At 43.8% G+C, this 19,132-nt stretch overlaps 2 protein-coding genes across 5 annotated transcripts in view; one reads left to right on the forward strand and one right to left on the reverse strand.

Moving 5' to 3' along the window:
- Nucleotides 1-11,258, forward strand: part of srcap (Snf2-related CREBBP activator protein) — a 49,825-nt gene extending 38,567 nt beyond the window's left edge. For 2 of the 3 annotated variants that reach the window (XM_015389095.1, XM_015389096.1), the window contains 10 exons: nt 245-411; nt 556-869; nt 965-1,167; nt 1,347-1,516; nt 1,959-2,155; nt 3,789-3,903; nt 3,983-4,108; nt 4,197-4,373; nt 4,483-4,566; nt 6,064-11,258. In XM_015389095.1, the coding sequence (XP_015244581.1) occupies nt 245-411; nt 556-869; nt 965-1,167; nt 1,347-1,516; nt 1,959-2,155; nt 3,789-3,903; nt 3,983-4,108; nt 4,197-4,373; nt 4,483-4,566; nt 6,064-10,149 (5,639 nt within the window). In that variant the 3' untranslated portion in view covers nt 10,150-11,258. The remainder of the gene's footprint in view (nt 1-244; nt 412-555; nt 870-964; nt 1,168-1,346; nt 1,517-1,958; nt 2,156-3,788; nt 3,904-3,982; nt 4,109-4,196; nt 4,374-4,482; nt 4,567-6,063) is intronic. The other variant, XM_015389097.1, reaches the window with a different exon arrangement.
- A 272-nt stretch (nt 11,259-11,530) lies between these two features.
- LOC107093814 (syntaxin-4-like) overlaps nt 11,531-19,132 on the reverse strand; it is a 13,656-nt gene continuing 6,054 nt past the window's right edge. For both annotated transcript variants that reach the window (XM_015389100.1, XM_015389099.1), the window contains exons 3-10: nt 18,639-18,738; nt 18,368-18,442; nt 18,218-18,288; nt 17,030-17,138; nt 15,621-15,694; nt 14,563-14,700; nt 14,374-14,484; nt 11,531-12,432 (exon numbers count right to left, since the gene is read on the reverse strand). In XM_015389100.1, the coding sequence (XP_015244586.1) occupies nt 12,352-12,432; nt 14,374-14,484; nt 14,563-14,700; nt 15,621-15,694; nt 17,030-17,138; nt 18,218-18,288; nt 18,368-18,442; nt 18,639-18,738 (759 nt within the window). In that variant the 3' untranslated portion in view covers nt 11,531-12,351. The remainder of the gene's footprint in view (nt 12,433-14,373; nt 14,485-14,562; nt 14,701-15,620; nt 15,695-17,029; nt 17,139-18,217; nt 18,289-18,367; nt 18,443-18,638; nt 18,739-19,132) is intronic.

Below are 19,132 nucleotides of genomic sequence, written 5' to 3' on the forward strand. Positions count from 1 at the left end.
TAACTTGCCTTATGCTGTAGGAACCCTGAAAACATATTTCGATGTGTACGGCTCTTACAGACTCCCTGAAAGCCTCTCAGGTGTAACTGCAGTAAAGAAATCCCACTAAAATCTTTGGAAGGTTTTAGTTTTGCAATCAGAACAAGCGAAACAGTTTGACATGCAGGTGGTGAAGGTGTCATCACATCTTAAACCCGATTTATTCTCTACAGAAGAGATGATTTTCCTTTTTTCCTCCTCTTAGCTCCACCTCAGGTTGCTGCCTCACCAGCTGCTAAACCCTCGACAGCCCCGCGAGACGGCAGCAGCCAGCCAGCAGCTACCAGCAAGCCAAAGCCCAGTGGGAGCGCACAGAACCGCCCCCCACGCAGGAGAGCACCTCGTCCACCCCTACGCTCTCCTTTTTATGTGGTGAGCCTTTTCTGTTGATGTCGTCTTTCTCGCACCGATTTAAACATTGTGCGTGTAGCTAAAGAGAACTTCTAGCCTGGTCTGTTGAGATGGTTTTTCGTTAAATTGCTGCTTGCATTGATTTGGATTTCTGTGATTTAACAGTCGTGGTTGGCTGATGAGATCAAACAGCAGCGAGACAGCAGGCTGGACTTGATCTTCCGGGTCAATGAGCGCCGCTGCGGGGAAACGCCCATGTACGGCCGTGAGGTCTTAGACTTCCTGACTTTCCTCCCTGGCCCTCGTCCCTCTCCGGCTGCTCTGAAAGTGGAGGGGGAGTGGAGCCGCTCGGGCCACAGCAGCTGTGTGTATGCACAGCAGCAGGACCAGCAGGACTACTGGTTTCAGAGCACTGCTCTTAGGGATGCCATCTACAGCCCTGACAGGAGGGTGGAGCTCCTCAGTGATATAATCGACAGGTAGACATTTGAGAAACAGACACATGAAGGTACTTTAAGGAGATAGGTTTGAAAATTCATAACTTTTCTTTATTTCTTTATTCTTCTATGCTTAGGTTTGTGTTTGTGATTCCTCCTGTGGAAGCGCCTCTGATCACCATGCACTGCTGCCACCCTCCTCCATCTCTGAGCCACAAACAGGCAGTGTTCTCCTCCACACTGTCGGCTCAAGTCGCTCCGCTAACTCGCAGCCTCCACCGCATCCACTGCAACATGAGGACTCAGTTTCCTGACCTGAGGCTCATACAGTATGACTGCGGTGAGTTAGAGAAGCGGTTCATACTGGGAAAAGCAATCTACTTTCAATACATCTATAAATAAACACAGATGATTCATGGAAAGGACGTTTTTATTCTTATAAGGTCATGTTACCCTGAGACCGTATTCGGAGCCTAGAAAATGTTTTCACAACCATTTCATGTGTTTTATCATCTGCAGGTAAGCTTCAGACTCTCCACACTCTGCTGCGAAAGCTGAAGTCAGGAGGCCACCGCGTGCTGATCTTCACTCAGATGACGCGTATGTTGGACGTGCTGGAGCAGTTCCTCAACTACCACGGACACATCTACCTGCGCCTGGATGGCAGCACCCGCGTAGAGCAGAGACAGGTTTGTCCGAATCTCTGCTTGGAAATAACGAAAGCAAAACCTGGTGCGTTTCCATCAGTTTTTTCCAATTTGCAGTATCGCATCAGAGAAGCCTGATGGAAACGGCAAAATTTAAATAAACTCCCTTAAATTCGCAAAAAGTTTTTACGTTTGCTTGAGTTGGTATATTGCTCTTGTTAAAAAGGGTTGACGTGCAAAATGGGAGATGGAAAGGTTTTTTTTTTTTTTTTTTTAATCGCTCTGATGTAGTGAACTTTTACTCACATGACAATCCGCTGTTCCTGCTGTCGCCGTCTTCCCAGATGTTCCTGTTATGCGCCTTAATATGGCTGGAAGCATCGTTGCCATTAAGCAAATAAAGTTGATGAACTATGACTTCTATTTATCTAATGAATAAATGTTACATTTCGGATGCTCACGGTTTGCGCACTTTCCTCTGCAGGCCCTCATGGAGCGTTTCAACGCAGACCGGCGCATCTTCTGCTTCATTTTGTCGACGCGCAGCGGAGGCGTCGGGGTCAATCTGACGGGGGCTGACACTGTGGTTTTCTACGACAGCGACTGGAATCCTACCATGGATGCTCAGGCGCAGGACCGCTGTCACCGCATTGGCCAAACCAGAGATGTCCACATCTACAGGTGGAGCATCTGAAAGCTACTGTCTGTCAACAAGTTTGTCCGCAGAGAGCCAGAAAGAAAACAATTCTATGCTGAATAAAAATTTTTCAGTAACTCCTGTACTATAACTACTCAACCAAAAAGAAAATAATCTGCTGAAGACAATTAAAAAAAAGGCTGCAATACCCTGTCTGCATAACTAAGCACATTTAATGATTGTTATAATTTCCATCTTAAGAATTCTCCAGATATATCAGATAGAGACAGTATCTATTGTTCACTTCCTTTCTTTAGGTGAACAGACTTGTACTTTTTCTGATTAGGTCTAAAATGTTTTGGGTTTTTTTTTTCCCTGGTGAGGCCATTTGAATGCTTATAGTGTTTACTTGGACTCACAGACATGCTGTCTCTGCTGCTTATCATCAGGGCTCCACAATGTTTACAAATTCAAATATATAGCTGAGACTAGTAGTCTAGGGGGTATGGTGAATTTACATATTTATTTTTTGGAAGCATACATAGCCTAATTAATATAGTCTATTAATCTAATGCAGTATGCATGGTATGGTTGTTACATGTCAGGTACGGTCATTGACATTGACCAAGGCACCTTACAGTAGAACTGCAGTCAGTCCCTGGACTGGCAATGCTATCACTGCCCCTACATAGTAACATCCCTACTTGTAAGCACACAGCCCGCCAAATGTTGAAAGGGCTTTATTATTGCCATTACTGTAAATATATAGTAGAAATTTGACACATTCTTCAGTCTTCATGACACCAGTCATATAAAAAAGGGTGATTTATATCACTGAACATCTCATATTAGTTGCATTCAATTGGGTTTTAATTTACCAATGCCTGAATTTGTGGGTGGGTGGATATTAAAAATAAAATTCAGAATTCAGCCATATTTTGAGTTTTTCATCTTAACTAATTCTAATTTATTTAGACGATAAATTAAGCAGTTTTGGAAGGTTAAGAGGCAGTACGATGGTCTGACACATATATAATATATATATCTAATATATATATCTAACCCAGGAATCTGCTTCCTTTTAAATCCATCAAGTCCCTATAAATTAATGTAGCGTAGAATGTTATATAACCTTTCACTAAAACAAACCGTTTCTGTTAAATTTCTGTTACATTTTTAGCTTTAAGGAAAACTAAATTACTGGAATAAAAAAGAAGCATTTTATTTCCAGGTTAATGACAAGGAAAATAAATCTATAAACATTCTTTTAATGTCGTTTTTCATAAAAATTCAATCAAAATTCTTTATAAGGTTGATATTTGATATTATGCTTCATTAGTAGTTTTTATTTTTATATTTATATAAAAAGGAGTCAGTCATTAGTTGTTTTTATTTATATGTGTATATATATATATAATTTTAAGGCACTATTTAGAATAGGGGATTCCAAGGAGTCGAGGTTCCAAGGAGTCAGTTGCAGTTTTGGAGGTTAGAGAGCTGTGGTCTAACAGAATCGGGTAAAATGGGAATGGATGTTGGAATGCAGTTGTTTTGTGTTCTGTAGTTTTTTATTAGGACAGTCGGTTCAGCTTCTTGCTCGCTATGTTTAGGAAGAACAGAAAGAAGCTTCATTACTACCACACTGATTCTAAGAGTTTTAATTCCTTTGCTATTCAGACTAATCAGTGAGCGAACAGTCGAGGAAAACATTTTAAAGAAGGCCAACCAGAAGAGGATGCTGGGAGATATGGCCATCGAGGGAGGAAACTTCACCACTGCTTTCTTCAAAGAGGTACTAACACCTGTCCTTCTGTTGGATTTTATTACATTCTTGGATTTGTTTCTAATTGTTCTCATTTTCTTCCTTTTAGCAAACCATCAGGGAGCTGTTTGACGTCAACGATGGAGAGAAGAGGGAGGCGGCCTTGGAGCTGTCTGTGCCTCAGGCGGAGGAAGAGGAAGGCGTCAACAAACAGAGCACCACCATTCTGGAGCAGGTTAGAGACTCAACAAGCTTTAGCTCGCCGTCCTCCCAGCTTTATCTGACTCTGCTCGACTCATCCTGTTATTTCATCAACGATCTAGGCTTTGTGTCGAGCCGAGGATGAGGAGGACATCGTGGCCGCCTCTCAGGCCAAAGCAGAGCAGGTGGCGGAGCTGGCAGAGTTCAACGAGAACATCCCACTGGACGACGGAGGGGAACAGGAGGAGGTGGAGGAGCTCTCCAAGGCGGAGCAGGAAATTGCTGCTCTGGTGGAACAGGTGACTGAGGAAGCAGTTCTGGGATGATCCTCTGTTTTCACCTGAACATCATGTCCTGTTGGATGAAACTAAACCATCTGGCTTTCCTCTCACATCTGCCTGTCCACAGCTCACTCCTATCGAACGATACGCCATGAACTTCCTGGAAGCTTCTCTGGAAGACGTCTGCAAGGAGGAGCTGAAGCAAGCTGAGGTAACCTTTCACTTTAGATTCCAACACAAAATCACAAAACCTTTCATACAGATCTGACCTGAAAATATCAACAAATATTTATGCCCAAAGATGCTTGAAAGGATTAATTTATTACATCTATAATACTGGGAACTGACTCCAAGCAGACTACCTTTGAGAGGTCTTACCAACTTTGTAGGGACTTTTTATTTTCATCTCTGCCATTTCTACGATCAGTGCTGGAAATTCACAGCAGTGACAAACCAGAGGCTTAGGTTTCCTCCAAAACTTAGGGTACAAATCTTTTTTTTTTTCCCTGCAATTGAAAGAAGTTCAATGACAATAATATTAGGGGTGTAAATCACATCCATCATGGCGATTCGATTTCGTAACGATTTCCTGAATCCAATGATTCGATTATTTTCAATACTCAAGAATACACCACGATACGATTCGATTAATTGTTTTTTTTTTGTTTTGTTTTTTTACACCTTACAGGCTAGACAAGGTTTCAAATTTGAAATAAATCAATGAAAGCTGTAATATCGTTATGCATTTTTTATTTTATTTTTTTTGAGAAACAACAGCAAATAAAAGAAGTAGAAAAGTTGCACTCCACCTATTCCTATTAAAACCTCATTCACTGAAAAATAATAATGCCCCTGCATTATAGATTCTTAAAGGCCTTGCATCAGAAAATACTGGACAAAATCAGTGCAATGAGTGCAATGCAATACCTCGGCTCCAGACGTCCCCGCCCTCTCCACAGACGCTCCGCTGCACAAATTGCAGCTGACCTCAGACAGTGCTGCAGACAGGAGGCCGGCTTGTTCTGTTTTTATGACCGAAATTGCGGAAAGCTAGTGAAGTTTGACCCGCTAGAAGAGCGAGGTGCGCAAGAACGCTGGGACCCTTTTTCCACCTGGATCTCCACTCTTTTTGGCCCTCATGTCCCTCCGTCGTCGGACTAAACTCGCCCCCACTTCCTCACCGCCTCGGCCGTATCTAGACCCACAGCTTGTAGCACAGACCACGCTTCAATATTGAGCATAAATCAAAAATGTCTGTGTCAAGCTTACTGCAACACACTGCTGTAAGTGTATTACCAGGAAGCGAGGTAGGAGGGCAAAATAGGTTTAGCGCCACCGCAGGATGGGAGGGAGAATTACGTCCAGGAGCAAATGGATAAAAGTAGACCGGAGGAAAAAAATACATGAATCGATTCTCTTGCGGACGTGTCGATGCATCGGATCGTCGGCTGTTTGATCGATGCATCGATACAAAACGATTATTTTTTACACCCCTAAATAATATAGATGAGGCTATATTTTAAAACAGCAAAATTTCATGAAAAAGATTTAAAAATGTTATTTGTATTTTTTTAAATGGCAGGCCCCTGCCATATAGTTATTTTCTAAAGGTTACCTGGGAAATAAGAACGACTCAGAGTGCTGTTCCTATTGAATACTTAACATAATAAAAAAAGTAAACGCTCTGAATTCTGCTCTTGTGCTTTAGGAGCAGGTGGAAGCTGCCAGAAAGGGCCTGGATCAAGCCAAGGAGGAGGGACTGATGCTCCACCATTCATCCGACGATGATGACGATGACTTCCTGTCAACACCAGCTTCTGAACCCGCTCAGCAGACTCCTCCCCGCCGTGGACGTAAACCCAAGGACCGGAGTCTCACCTCGACGAGGACCAGCGGCCGACTTCGCGGAGCTTCGCCTGAAACTGAACCTGAGCCACAGACGTCCAGAGAGGCGCCTGAAAAACTCCGCAGCGGTCCAAGAGGAAGAGGAGCTGCCAAAGAGCCCACCCCTAATAAAACCCCCACATCAGCCAGGCATTTAAAAGCCTCTTCTCCAGCCAGAGACCTCCAGGCTGCGAAAACAAGGACTCAGCTAAGCCGTTCCCATCCCAGTCCAGTGCCTTCCCCCTCCACCAGTTCTCCTCCGGCAGCAAAGCAGCAGTGTGCCGGACAGACGGACTCCAAATCCTCCAAAGCAGCTGAAGAGGAGAAAGAAAGGAGAATCTCTGAGTCTTCTTTAGATTCCAGCTTTGGAGCAGAACATCTAACCAAAGATGATGAAGGGCCCATGTCTCCTCCCTCCACCAGCTCCAGGTCGCCTCGCAAGCGTCAGACAGCCGATGGAGAGGTCCTCCGGGGTCTGGTGGACGATTCCCCGTCAGCCAAAGTCCTGCGAAAGCTTCCAGGAAGGCTTGTCACCGTGGTGGAGGAGAAGGAGCCACGAAGGAGGAGACGCAGAGGAAGTGAAGCTGGGGGCTCCTCAGAGGAGGTGACTGCAGAGGAGCACAGCGCTGGATTTACAGAGGAACCAAGCCAAGACGATACATCGCAGAGCCCCGAAGAAAAGACTAAACTGACCGTAGACCAATCCCCTCAGGATGGCGACTCAGGCCAAAGTCTGACTGTTCATCCTCAGCCTGTCAGAGGCTACCCTCCCTACTCACCACCACACCTGTCTCCTGACATGCCAGTGCTAAGAAACCTTCCGGTACGACGTAGACTGGAAACCGAATCCCGCATGGCGGCTCAGCTGGGCGAGCAGCAGCAGCAGCAGCTTCATGGCCGAGGAAGAGGAACATCCCAGACCAAGAAACCGGAGCCTCAGTCCAGCATGAACTGCCTCGTGACGCCTTTTAAAAGAAAGAGGGGCCGCCCCCCTAAGACCCCCACTGCTTTACCTGAGCCTGAAACTAGAGCGGTTCCTTCACTTCCTTCCTCCCCTAGCGAAGGCAGGAGCCCACCTCTGTCCCCAAAACGAAAGAGGGGTCGTCCCCGAAAAGACTCCACAGCTAAATCAGAGGCTGTTTGTGAAGCACAGAGCCCCAATGAAACAAAAACTGAAACCAGAATCCCCCCACAGACCCCCACTGCAGATACAGCCTCTGAGTCTGAGCCAGGAGCCACGGAAACACCAGAAGCTTCAGACTTAGCTCCGCCTCCTGCTGAGGCGTCCATGTCAGACTCTGCTTCCAGTCAGACTGCAGCTCAACCTGTCGCCCTGCCTGCTTCAGGTCAGAGTCACCCCCCATCCCCTGTGGTCTCCATGCCAGAGACCACAAGCCACTCCTCAGCAACTCCTCCCTCTGTGGTGCCAACAGCAGATGTTTCTACAGCTGCTTCAGAACCAAACTCCTCCCTTATTGCTGCAACTATGGAATCCACAGAACCGGACTCTGCTGAACCCCCAGCTAATGCTAATGATGAAACATGGAAAGCTAGCCCCCCACCTGCCACAGCAACAGCTCAACCTTTATCGGAGCATGGCATTACGGACAAATTGAACACAGATGCTGCTGCTCCACAGGACCTCCTGGAAAACACTCCTGCTACTACAGAAGTGACCGTGACATCAGCTCCACGTGAAGAGGTTACTGAGACGGAATCAGCCAACCAATCAGACGGCAATGCTCAAGAAGAAACGGAGAAAACGGACACACCAAACTCACCCCCAACCACACCTGAAAAGATTTCAGAAACAGTTTCTCCTGCTGAAGACGAGACTCCAGCAGCAAATACTGAAGTGACTTCGGTTCTGATGCAGTCGGCTTCAACACCACCTGCGCCGACGGAAACGGCTCCAATAGAACCAGAGCCAGAACCGTGTGAAGAAACCTCTGCAGCTTCCCCAGCTACAACCCCCACCGAGGCGAACCCATCCCCAGAAACCTCTAATGAAGCAGCTGCTGGGCCCAATACATCTGCAAAAACTTCAACGGAGGAAATCAGCACTTCTATTTCCTCAGCTGCTGAGGAAACTGTCGACGCAGAAAAAGCTGTCGCAGACATAGAAGCAGCTTCAACAGCAGCCTTTGTTTCCTCTCCTTCGCTCTCAACCAACCAAACCACAGCAATCATCTCCCCGGGGATAGAACAGTCCACAAACGCTCCTGCAACGATCCCTACAGAGAATGCCACCGCTGATCAACCCAAAACCGACAAAATAAAGAAAACTAAAGACTCAGAAATGGTATCGGATGGATTGACGGAACAACCGGGATCCAGCAAGGAAGAACCGGGATCCAGCAAGGAAGAACCGGGATCCAGCAAGGAAGAACCGGGATCCAGCAAGGAAGAACCGGGATCCAGCAAGGAAGAAATGGGATCCAGCAAGGAAGAACCGGGATCTGGAAAGAAAGAACCGGAATCCATTAAGGAGGAGGACATCTGCCGGTCACTGCCTAAAAGGAGAAAGGTGGAAACCTCCTCTGACTCAGGCAAGGAAAAAGAAGAAGTAGCCAAAACTGCTCCTCAGAAAGAAAAGGCTGAGAAAGAAGCAGAAGACCAGAAACTTTCCAAAAAGAAACGGCCTATAAGCCGGGAGAGCAGCCAGGAATCTGTTCGCTCCTCTTCGCCTTCATCTGGGAGCTCCTCATCGACCCTCACTCGGCATGCTCACCACAAGAAGACCTACGAGAACCGGAATCCTTCCAAGAGAAGGCGAACGGAAACTTCTGAGGAGAAGGATGAAGAAGAGACCAAGAGGGAAGCAGGAACTCCTGCCTCTCGCAGGAGACGTTCCAGGTCTCCCTCTTCCTCCTCCGATTCTGACAGCAGTGAGAGTAGAAAGCGGCTGACGCGCTCCGCTAAGCGCCAGCTACAGGATCAGGAAAAGGAAGTGGGAACCAAGGACAGGAAAGATGTGAAAGCTGCACGCAGTTCTGAAAGAAAGTCATCGAATAACACCACCGCATCCACCGGGGGCGAATCGGGAAGCGACACGTCTTCCGTCAGAATCACCAGGAAGTCTGCAGGATCCCAGCCGTCACAGGACAGCAAAGGAAAGACCAACAGCGCTCCCTTGCTACCGCCTGAGCCAGAGGTTCTTGGGAAACGGTGCTCTGCTCTGAACGCAGCTGCCAAGCTTCTGGCCATGAAAGGCAGGGTGGACACCCCTGGTCACACGACACGGAAAGACTCAGGGTCCAAAACTGCTTCCTCTACTGACAACAACCAGAAGCCCAAAGTGGTCCAGGCCTCTCCTCAGTGTAACTCTGTCAATCCCAACAAGAACAAAAGTGGGAAACTTTCAACCCCGGATCAGACAGGCCACCCTGCATCCCGCTCGACACGCCAGTGCCCCGGTCAGCTGGTTCCGCCACTGGAGGTGGAATATAAGAGGCCAAAACCTGAAGAGAAGGAGAGCAAGAAGTCGCTAAGAGGAAAAGAAGGGGAAGGCCACAGCGCCTGCAGCAGCATGAGCAGCGACGGTGAGGGTGACTGCGGGGGGCGCAGCAGCCGGAGTCGAAGTAGCAGCAACAGCAGCCAGCGCACCCGCAGCATCAGCTCACAGAACACGGAGCACAGAGGTTCCCGGGCCGCCTCGTCAGGGAGCGAGCGCGACAGAGACCGCAGCCCTGAGCGATCAAAGGGCGGCGGTAACAGGAAGGATAGGCAGAGGGACCGAAAGGACAGCAGGAGGTCCCACAAACCCTCGCAGGACGTTACCAACAGCCCGGGAGCAGAGGGGATGCCGGACAGAGTCCTGCGGAGCGTTGCAGCGCTGGCAGCCGTGCAGGCGCGCTCCCCGGCTGCAAGCACCCGCTCCTCCTCCAACCAACAGCGCAACAAGACATGACCAGAGTGCCAAAGATTTCAAAAAGAAGCTCAAGCAGGAACCAGAACATGTCACCACCTCCTGACCTGCTGCTGCTGCTGCTGCATGGGGGAGGGGCAAGTGCTGCACAAAGCAGACCCCTCCCTGCCTCCCTTTCAGAACAGAGTCACCCCTCATTGAGGGGTGGGGGGGGATTCAGGGATGCTGGACCGATGGAGGAGGTGGAGTGGATTCATTTGCCTCCAGGGACAAAGGTGCAAAATAAACACTTAAAAGTACTGTAGTTATTAAAGACTGGAACCCAGAGCTGGGGTATTACAGCATCCTGTCTGGGGGGGTGGAATTTTTTTTTTTTCCTCCCATAATTTAAACCTATAAATGATCCATTTATCCAAACTTTGGCAGTTTGACAACTTCTGCAAGTCAGCTGTCCCGATTTGTGTCTCTTTTAACAAGTTATGCCTATTTCTATGATTTCTTCAAGGGTTTTTAGGAAGAAAGCAGGTCTGTCAGAGCGCTGGATTATCCCCCCCCCCACCTAGACAGTTCTGTTCAAAGGATTCATTTGCACATTTAGAAGATATTGATTCGTTTTCATTGTTTTGATGTTTTAACACGAACTGGGTTTATCGGTCTTTAATATCGCAGTATCTACAGCTGGATGACGTCCTGGTTGAACAGTTAACGCTAAGTCTTGTATTTATACCGAATAATCGGGGCAGGTGAACGTTTTGTGATGAGTTCCTGTTCGTCCTGACGGTGTCTGACCTCAGATTGCCACATGGAAGCGCCTGATGTGGAGGGGTCCAGATTCTCATTCGTAAACACGAAATATACAATCAGTATCCAGTGCATCACCAGTGCTAGCAGGTTTATTCTCCCCAAATCTCACTATACCCCCCCCTCCCTCCCAGTTCATTGGAGAGAAAATGCGTGTGAATATGAGCGGTACAGCTCCAGACGACAGAGGAATTTAATTTGATATTTGTTGGGAACGGATGATTCCTGGTGATGGTCTTACTTTCGGTTCGTCTCTTTATCTGTTGCATTCCTTTGATCCCTTGTTATTCCACATTGTTTTACTTGAAAATGACAATTGCAGTTGAATAAAAAGACCAAAAATGATTTTGTGCGTTTTTTTGAATGTGAAAAAGGGGAAAAATTCTGAATAGAATAACTTTATTTAAAAACAGATGTCATATTAAACAGAATCTGTTCTTGATGGCAGTGCAGAAATATTCTTTCCCCCCGCTTTTCGCCTGAAAGGTCACCACAGTGCTGCCCCTCCCCTACTTGTTGCTATTCAGCTGAATGGGAGGGGGAAAAGGCGACATGACTCTTTCGTATCTTACAGAGAGCAATTTTTCTTTTTGGGAAACATTTTCAGTAACAAAGAGTACAATGGAGATCATTTCCTTTATGTAAAATTAAAGCAGTTAGTTACAGATCTGTATAAATAAAGTGGTTTCTCATGTCGTGGACAGACTGGAAAAGGTTAACAGAAGTACAGCTGTGAGGCAAACCATGTTACAACACGCGATTTAAAGCAACTTCATCCCTTTTTAACAGCATTGGTGCAAAAACACAATGTTCCCAGGTTGATATAAAGGAGAAGGCACCATTTTAAAGGCTTTTCTAATTAGCGATTGTTTTTTTTTATGTTCAAATTATAAATACAAGCTTTTTACTAGTGTTACAAATGCTGCTTTGTGTCAGGGACCACAACATATTTACAATTGTTACATGAAGGCAGTTTGAAAAAAAATTATCAAGTTAAAAGAAACAAAAACATCTGTAAATCATCAACATTACATTATGTACAGTTATTAGTCTTTCCTGTAAGGCTAAAAAAAATTGTTCTTTAAGGTCTCTAATTTCATGCAGAGGAGTAACAAGAATCAACAGTTATTGTTTTTTTTTTCCCTGAGAACAGAATAATCAGTGTCAGGGTTTAAATACTGCAGCGTGCCTTGCTCAAGCTCGTTTATTGTTCCTCCTTTTGCTTTTCTTCTGCATGACGGAGGAGCAGCTGAAGTAACAGTGACGCCAGCCTCTGATTTGTGGAACAGAGACTGTCAAAAACTGCAGCACTTAGGGGCACATCTCTTCTTGAAGATGAAAATCTGTGTTTACAGGAAGACTAGGATGGAGGAGGGAAATCTACGCAGACCAAATTCACCCGTTCTTCCTGTCAGCTTGATGTAGATACATTTGTGCTTGGTGTCAACCCACAAAAGTGGTGACCACTGCAATGACTATGATGAGGAGAAGGATGGCACAACAGATGGCAATCCAAATCTTTTTCTGCAGAAGGGAGAGAAAAATACAACATTGAGACGACTGAAAATGAAGATAAAACAGGATTAAAGGTATAGTGGAGGATTTATGTGATTTTTTGTAAAGATTCACCCTCTTCACTGCCAGAGCGTGCACGAGGTGAAATGGGTTTGTGCACGCTTCGTTTAAAATTAGCTTTTTGCATTGATCCTACAAGCTTACTTTTCAAAAAAAAATTAGCAATTTTTCCACTATGTCATACCACCGGTAAGGGAAAATGGGGCCGAGCACGGAGGACGGCCTTACATAAACATATCACCAGAATGATTAACAATTAGGAGGTCCATGTTTTTGATGATCCGCCCGGAAAAAAAACATCCTCCTTTATACTGGTGAAGGTTCTCAGTCATCCAGGTTCATTCCAAAAAAAAAAAAACAACAATCCACTGGTATTTGTTTCCAAGTTTGAAGACGTTTTGCTTTCTATCCAGGAACCTTTTTCAATTCAAAATGTCAGAAATAGCATTGAGTTTGAGGGTTTATCCTCCACTATAACATTAAAGGTATAGTGGAGGATTTGAGGAATTTTTTAAAAGACCAGCTCTCTACACTTAAAAAAAAAAATGCACCTGCACAACCCTGTACCCGCTGCCAAGAGGGAAAACCTACACTGAAAAAAAGATTGCAACTCATCCATCATCTCATCCATATATAGTGGGTTTATAGTGAACTCAGTTAACTGACTGAACAGATGATCATTGCTTTTTGTTCCCCATTGGTCACGTAACTCCGCCTCCACCGCACGGTGCTTGCGGCATCTTTGTTAGTCGCTGTTGTCGGGTAGCCTCTGTGACAGTAAATCCCATAATGCTTGACGAGATCTCTCCACGCCAAGCATTCTGGGATATATCTGCCTCTCCTGAGGTCTTTCTTTTCTTCTCATACACTTTATACACACTTTTTCTCTTACGACAACACCTTTAAATTTGTGTAAAAACTGCAAAAAACATTTTTATGTATAGAGACATGGGCTGAATTGAAATATGTGCATGCACAGTATAGGATCTTCCGTTTGGATGAATAGCGGCATTAAAGAGCTGCAGCATTTTTTTCCTAAGCTGTGTTTTGCTGCTTCTTAAAGGGGAACACTTTTATTTTACATTGGGCCCTTGATTTTACGTTATTACATCCTGTTCTACTCGCCCATAGTAGTTTTTTGTCATTTGGAGCTGTTCTGAAGATGTTCCGTTAACGTCTACCTATGGGCAATGAGTTGAAGGCACAAACTAAACTGTTCATAATTTATCAAGGGGCCAATGCAAAAAAAAAACCTGTGTGTTCCCCTTTAAGGCTGCTGTTTTTGCTCTTCCTCCTCCTTTTCCCTCCACTCAACTTTTCAACAATATACTTTTATAGTCTTTCCCCTTCACCAGGCGATATTTATTTCCAAATGCAATCTTCACCTTCATGAAAAAGGGGAATTTGGACCACTGTGCCACATTTTCACACTTCTTCCTTTCACTTAAATTTTCATTTACATACTTTTATACGCCTCAATTTAAAAGTGTGTCTGATACATTTAAGTCAGCATTCTGGACGTATTAATTCTATATTCTTTTATTAAACGATAAGCTTATTTTATGAAGTCATAATTGTAAAAATAGCTTAATTACTTAAACATAAGGATTTGACAATATTTGTTTTTCTTTAGATGCACCCATTTAAGCTTTATGAACCAGGTTTCTGGGTGAGACACTCGATGCGTCTTTATTGCAGGCTGAACAGAAACTGTTGAAGCATCATGTCTTTACTTCGATGGTGAAATAATGATTCTGTGACCAGATGTATAGAAATAGTGCAGAAATATATATATATATATTTTTTTAGATTTAAGGGAAAGATAAAAGGATTTTTTTTGTTTTTCTTTTTGATTAGAAATGAGTTGTGTTGAAAATAGTACAGTTTTACCTTGCGGGCTCTGTTCTGATATGTGACTGCCTGCTCTGTGTTTTTCTTTGCTTTCTCCACATAGTTAACAGACTGATTGATGTTATTTTCAATCCGGTCCACCATCTCCCCCTGAGGACGAGAAAAGCATCAGAACCAATCCTGCTTTAGAAGTTGCAGAATGGAGGCTTTACGGCGGCGAGGCTGTACCTGGGCCTCCACCTCCATGGCGAGGTACTGGAACATTTCATGCAGTTCCGTGATGCTCTTCTCCAGCTTCAGGATCTCATCGTGTCTGGACTCGATCTCATTCAGAGCCTGCTTTGTGGCTTTGGCATCGATCAGGATCTGGAAATCACAGACATTTGCTGTTGAATTCTCAGTTTTATGAAATGGATCCTTTCAACCCTACAAAAAGTAAACTAAACCACTAAACAACCACTAATGGACTTTTTATTAGATTTAAATATGACTGACCAACCCAAAGTAATGCAAAACTTTGATCTAAAAAAAAATAGAGGCAGATTTTAGACTATACGCAAATATGAATCTAAAAAGTCTGATACTGGTATTTGCTCTGATGCTCTGAACAATAGAGAAATACCAACATGGAGACTAGTGCTGCCCCATTCTAGTAAACATGGCGGAAATAAACGCAAAACAAATTTGGCTATTATGGCCTCATTTTAACAGGATAGTCAGTTAGAGTTGATGGGTGGAGCTAAATGCGGGAAGTTAAAGCTGTATGGGGCAGAGAAAGACGGGTGAAGGTTCATCATCCAGCAGGAGACCAACGACACAAAGCCAGAGCTTGATGTCAAGGTTACGGTGGAGGGATATCCATGTGGCAGGATGGTTTAGTCAAAGCTCAGACCTAAATACAACTTTCAATCTGCTAGAACAGATTTTTTCTAAAAGGGCATGGACGTTTTTCAGAGTTTTTTGAAACACAACTTTGAAAATCCACAATTTTCCAAACAATTCTCATTTTTGAGTCACTTTGTTTTGGTCTGTCAAATTAAATCCCTCTAAAAAAATAAAATAAAACAAAACACAGGAGTACTGCTTTAATGGGGTAAAAAAGCTCAGGATGTGAATATTTAAAGACAATCTGGTCTAAATGTCAACGTCTTACCAAATCTGGTGTCCAGTTTAAGCAATTAAAGAGCCAACAACAAATCAAACCAGTCAACCCGAGGCTCTTAACAGACGGCAGCTAATATGTCATTTCCACCACCGAGCTCCCATTTCCCCTCCTATGGACTCACATTCTGTGTGAAAACATCCGTCTGGCCACTCTCCAGCATGGCGTCCAGCTCTTCATCTGTCACATTGGTGCCAGCTGAAATCAGAACATCAGAGTTTATATAAACAGTAAAACCCGCTGAGCCTAAAAGAACCTCTGAAACTTTTTAAATCAGAGTCGTGCCCGTTAACGCCCCGGGCAGGTCGCAGACGTCCGTCTCAGACTGTTTAAAATGACGGGGAATATGTCAAATTTTGCTTATTTAAAAACAGCAAGGAAAGTCTGACAACCCTTCGACTATAGATGCATCAATTACATTTCTTATTTAATTATAAGATCCTTCTTCGCCTAACTAAATTGGGTTTATAACGGAATGAGTAACTCTAATTTAATGCTTTTTAATGCTCTTAGAAATAATTTTAATGCCAAAAAGTACCCATGACTATCATATAAAGACGGCAAAATCTTTTGTCATTTTTACCGTCGACGGGCTGCATCTATGTTCCGAATTCCTCCTTTTCAAGCCACTTTTTTTGCATTTTCTTAATCTCTAGCTTTTTCTCCGCCTCGAGCTTCTTTTCCAAAGATGTGGCTCTACAATCAACCAGAAGCAGTTCAACGCAAATATACCGCAATATATCTGACGAAAATGTTTTTATAGAAGTTTCTTTCATTTTAAATAAAGCATTTTAGATGCCACAATAATCACATTTAATTAATTTTAATGACAATTAAGGCCTTCATTTAAAACTAATAATTTAATAACTTAATGACCTGTGGAAACCCTGTGTAAATGTAAAATGTAAATCCCTTTATTTTCCTACAGTGGGGAAATTCCCTCTCTGCATTTAACCATCCCTTTGGGGAGTAGTGCTGCCACTGTGCGGCGCCCAGGGAGCAGTCTGGGGTTACAGGTCTTGCTCAGGGAGCCAGGGTGGCAGACTGTGATAGTGTGTGGGATTTGAACTCAGAACCTTTTCTTCCCACTGGTCCACCACTCCCCACAACAAAGCCAATTAATGAGGAAGAGCTTTGATTTCTGCATCCGAAATATCTTAAATTCCCAGAAACAAAGTCCAGATGAGTAAAACGAAAAACAGAAACTAAGATTGTTGCATCATCTGAGGAAGTTACGAAATGTCACCAGCAGCACTTTCAACCTCACAAATGACGTGTCCCTTTAAAAAACAAAAAGAGAATTAAAATATTTGTGGTTTAAAAAGACAATGGTGTATTTACTTCATCTACCTAGTTTCAATTCCCTTTCTGTAGCTTGAATAAATGTCGGCAGGTTGTAGCTGTTGAGCCCAAAAAGGAAAGAATCGAGAAACGTCCAGAGAGGAAGTGATCGGTCACTGTTTTTTTTTTTTTTGAAAACCACAGACACAAGAGAAACGAAAAAAGAAAGGAAAAGCAGCTTGTTTTACTCACTGATCTTCAGCTGCCGCTGTATTCGCTCCACGTTCCGGTCTCTGTACTGCGCCTGGATGGTGTTACAGTGGCCCATCAGAACCACAAACTCCTTGGACAGGACAGCGTGCTGAAAGGAGGAAGGTTTTAGGGTGAAATCAGTGAAACAAAGCAGCCATAATATCATATGAACTTAGTCTAATTCAGTCATAAAGCTGCATCCAAAAAAAGTCGGATTACTAATTATTTATTTAAGACATTTAGTCTAGAAATGAAAATTTGTATCTGATTTTTCTGGGCAAAAAGTCTCCATTTTGGAGCGTAAATAACAATAGGCCATTTACTCTTCTGATATTTCAAGGAAGGAAAAAGTGGAAATTTCTTTTAGTGGTTCAATCATCCTTTTTTTTTTTTATCAAAAATGTAGAAATCGTGGTCAGAGTCTGAGTTAAATATTAGGAGAGGGAGCTTGCTTATGGTGCTGCATCAAACTAGCCTCGTGAGACCATCCTGATCTCGCGAGCTTTCAAAGTTTCACTCGCAGATCAGTCTTGAGACTCTCCGTTAAAGAAAATTTGGAGCCGTTCACCAAACGAACGTCCAATCAGCGTTGGCTTTGAGGCGGGTTGAGGTGTGACGCAACGAGAAGCGCGACAGTTCAGTCTAAAGAACATGGCGGCTTCAGCCGATGAAACTAGCGTTAGCGTGGCTATCGAGCAAGTTTTATCGGAATTACAGAGTATTTCTTCACTGAAAGAAGAGCAAAACACTGCTCTGGAGGCTTTTCTCAGAGGAAAAGATGTTTTTGCTCTTCTCCCGACTGGTTTCGGCAAGAGTAGCCTGGCTTGTGGTTGTGTTTTCGTCGTCGCCCTGTTAGTACGTCATATGCTCCGTTGATCTGATTGGTTTATTTGGCCCGTCTATCACCAACATAGGCCAATCAGCTAACCAGTATTTTCGCCCCTTCCCAAAATTTCTTCAACGGAAGGTTTCCAGATGGATATGCGGAGCAAATCCATCTGGCGGAGTCAGGTTAGCATCAAACCAAATTGATAGAAGTGGAAGAATAATGTTTACAAAGCCGTCTGTTCAGGTTGCTGTTTCCATGCATATTTAAGTCAATTTGATCTTAACTGACCTTAAAAAAAGTTTCCCGTCATTGCATTTTAACATGCATGTTTCTGTTTATTTACCCTGTTAATGCGTTACCTGAGTGCGCTGCATCCGAACGTTGATTGGAATATAATTGTCGTCATCGTCTCCCTTTTTAGGCTGAATACCTGCAGAGACAAATGTTCCAAAAAGAGTCAACATTGGAAAAGCTGGGGGTGGGGAAGCTTCCACTTTTAAAGCACCCACTCTTCAGCTTCCTGTTTATCTGGCCTGCCAACGTTTTGATCTCGTCTCGAAGAGTTTGAAGCTCTTTCTTCATGCCTGAAGGAGAAATCGGTGAAAATATGTTACATAAAGAAGTGATTAGCTCCATAAAACACATTTTCTAAACAAAAAAAAAATCAATTAATCACTTCATGGTGACAGGAGTTGAATTTCTTTATCTAATTGTTGGTTACAGTCTGATCTGAGCAGCTAAATTAAACCTTAAGCTAACGGCGTCCTAAACAAGACGTACTCTCTTCTGGGAGCGCCACGCCCAGCACGGTTCTCTGCTTGTTCTCCAGGTCAGCCACCATCCTCTTGAGTGTCTGCAGACCCTCGTGAATTTCTTGCACCTGTAACACAAAAGTGCTCAATATGAGATTTTAAATGAAAACTTCAAACTATAGTTTTAGCATGAATTAAACAATAAATAAAAGCAATAAAAAGCATTAATCCAGTTCTGAAATAAACCAACAAATTGTAATTGAGTAAAAGTATCTTTACTTTGCCTAAATTCTACTCGGAGTAAAAGTAAAATTACCCATATCAAAATTTACTCAAGTAAAAAGTACAAAATTACTTCATTTGCTCGATTATTAATCGATGAATCAAAAAAATAATTGACAGATTAATCGATTTGCAAATTAAGCGCTTGTGGCAGTCCTAATCTGAATATATCAGCCTGCATCTACAATCTCAGACATAAGCAAGCTGACAGAAACACTCTTCTGTTTAAAGTCGATGTAA

This window comes from Cyprinodon variegatus, unplaced genomic scaffold (genome assembly GCF_000732505.1).
Source record: "Cyprinodon variegatus isolate N-32 unplaced genomic scaffold, C_variegatus-1.0 Scaffold447, whole genome shotgun sequence".
Taxonomy (NCBI): Eukaryota; Metazoa; Chordata; class Actinopteri; order Cyprinodontiformes; family Cyprinodontidae; genus Cyprinodon; species Cyprinodon variegatus.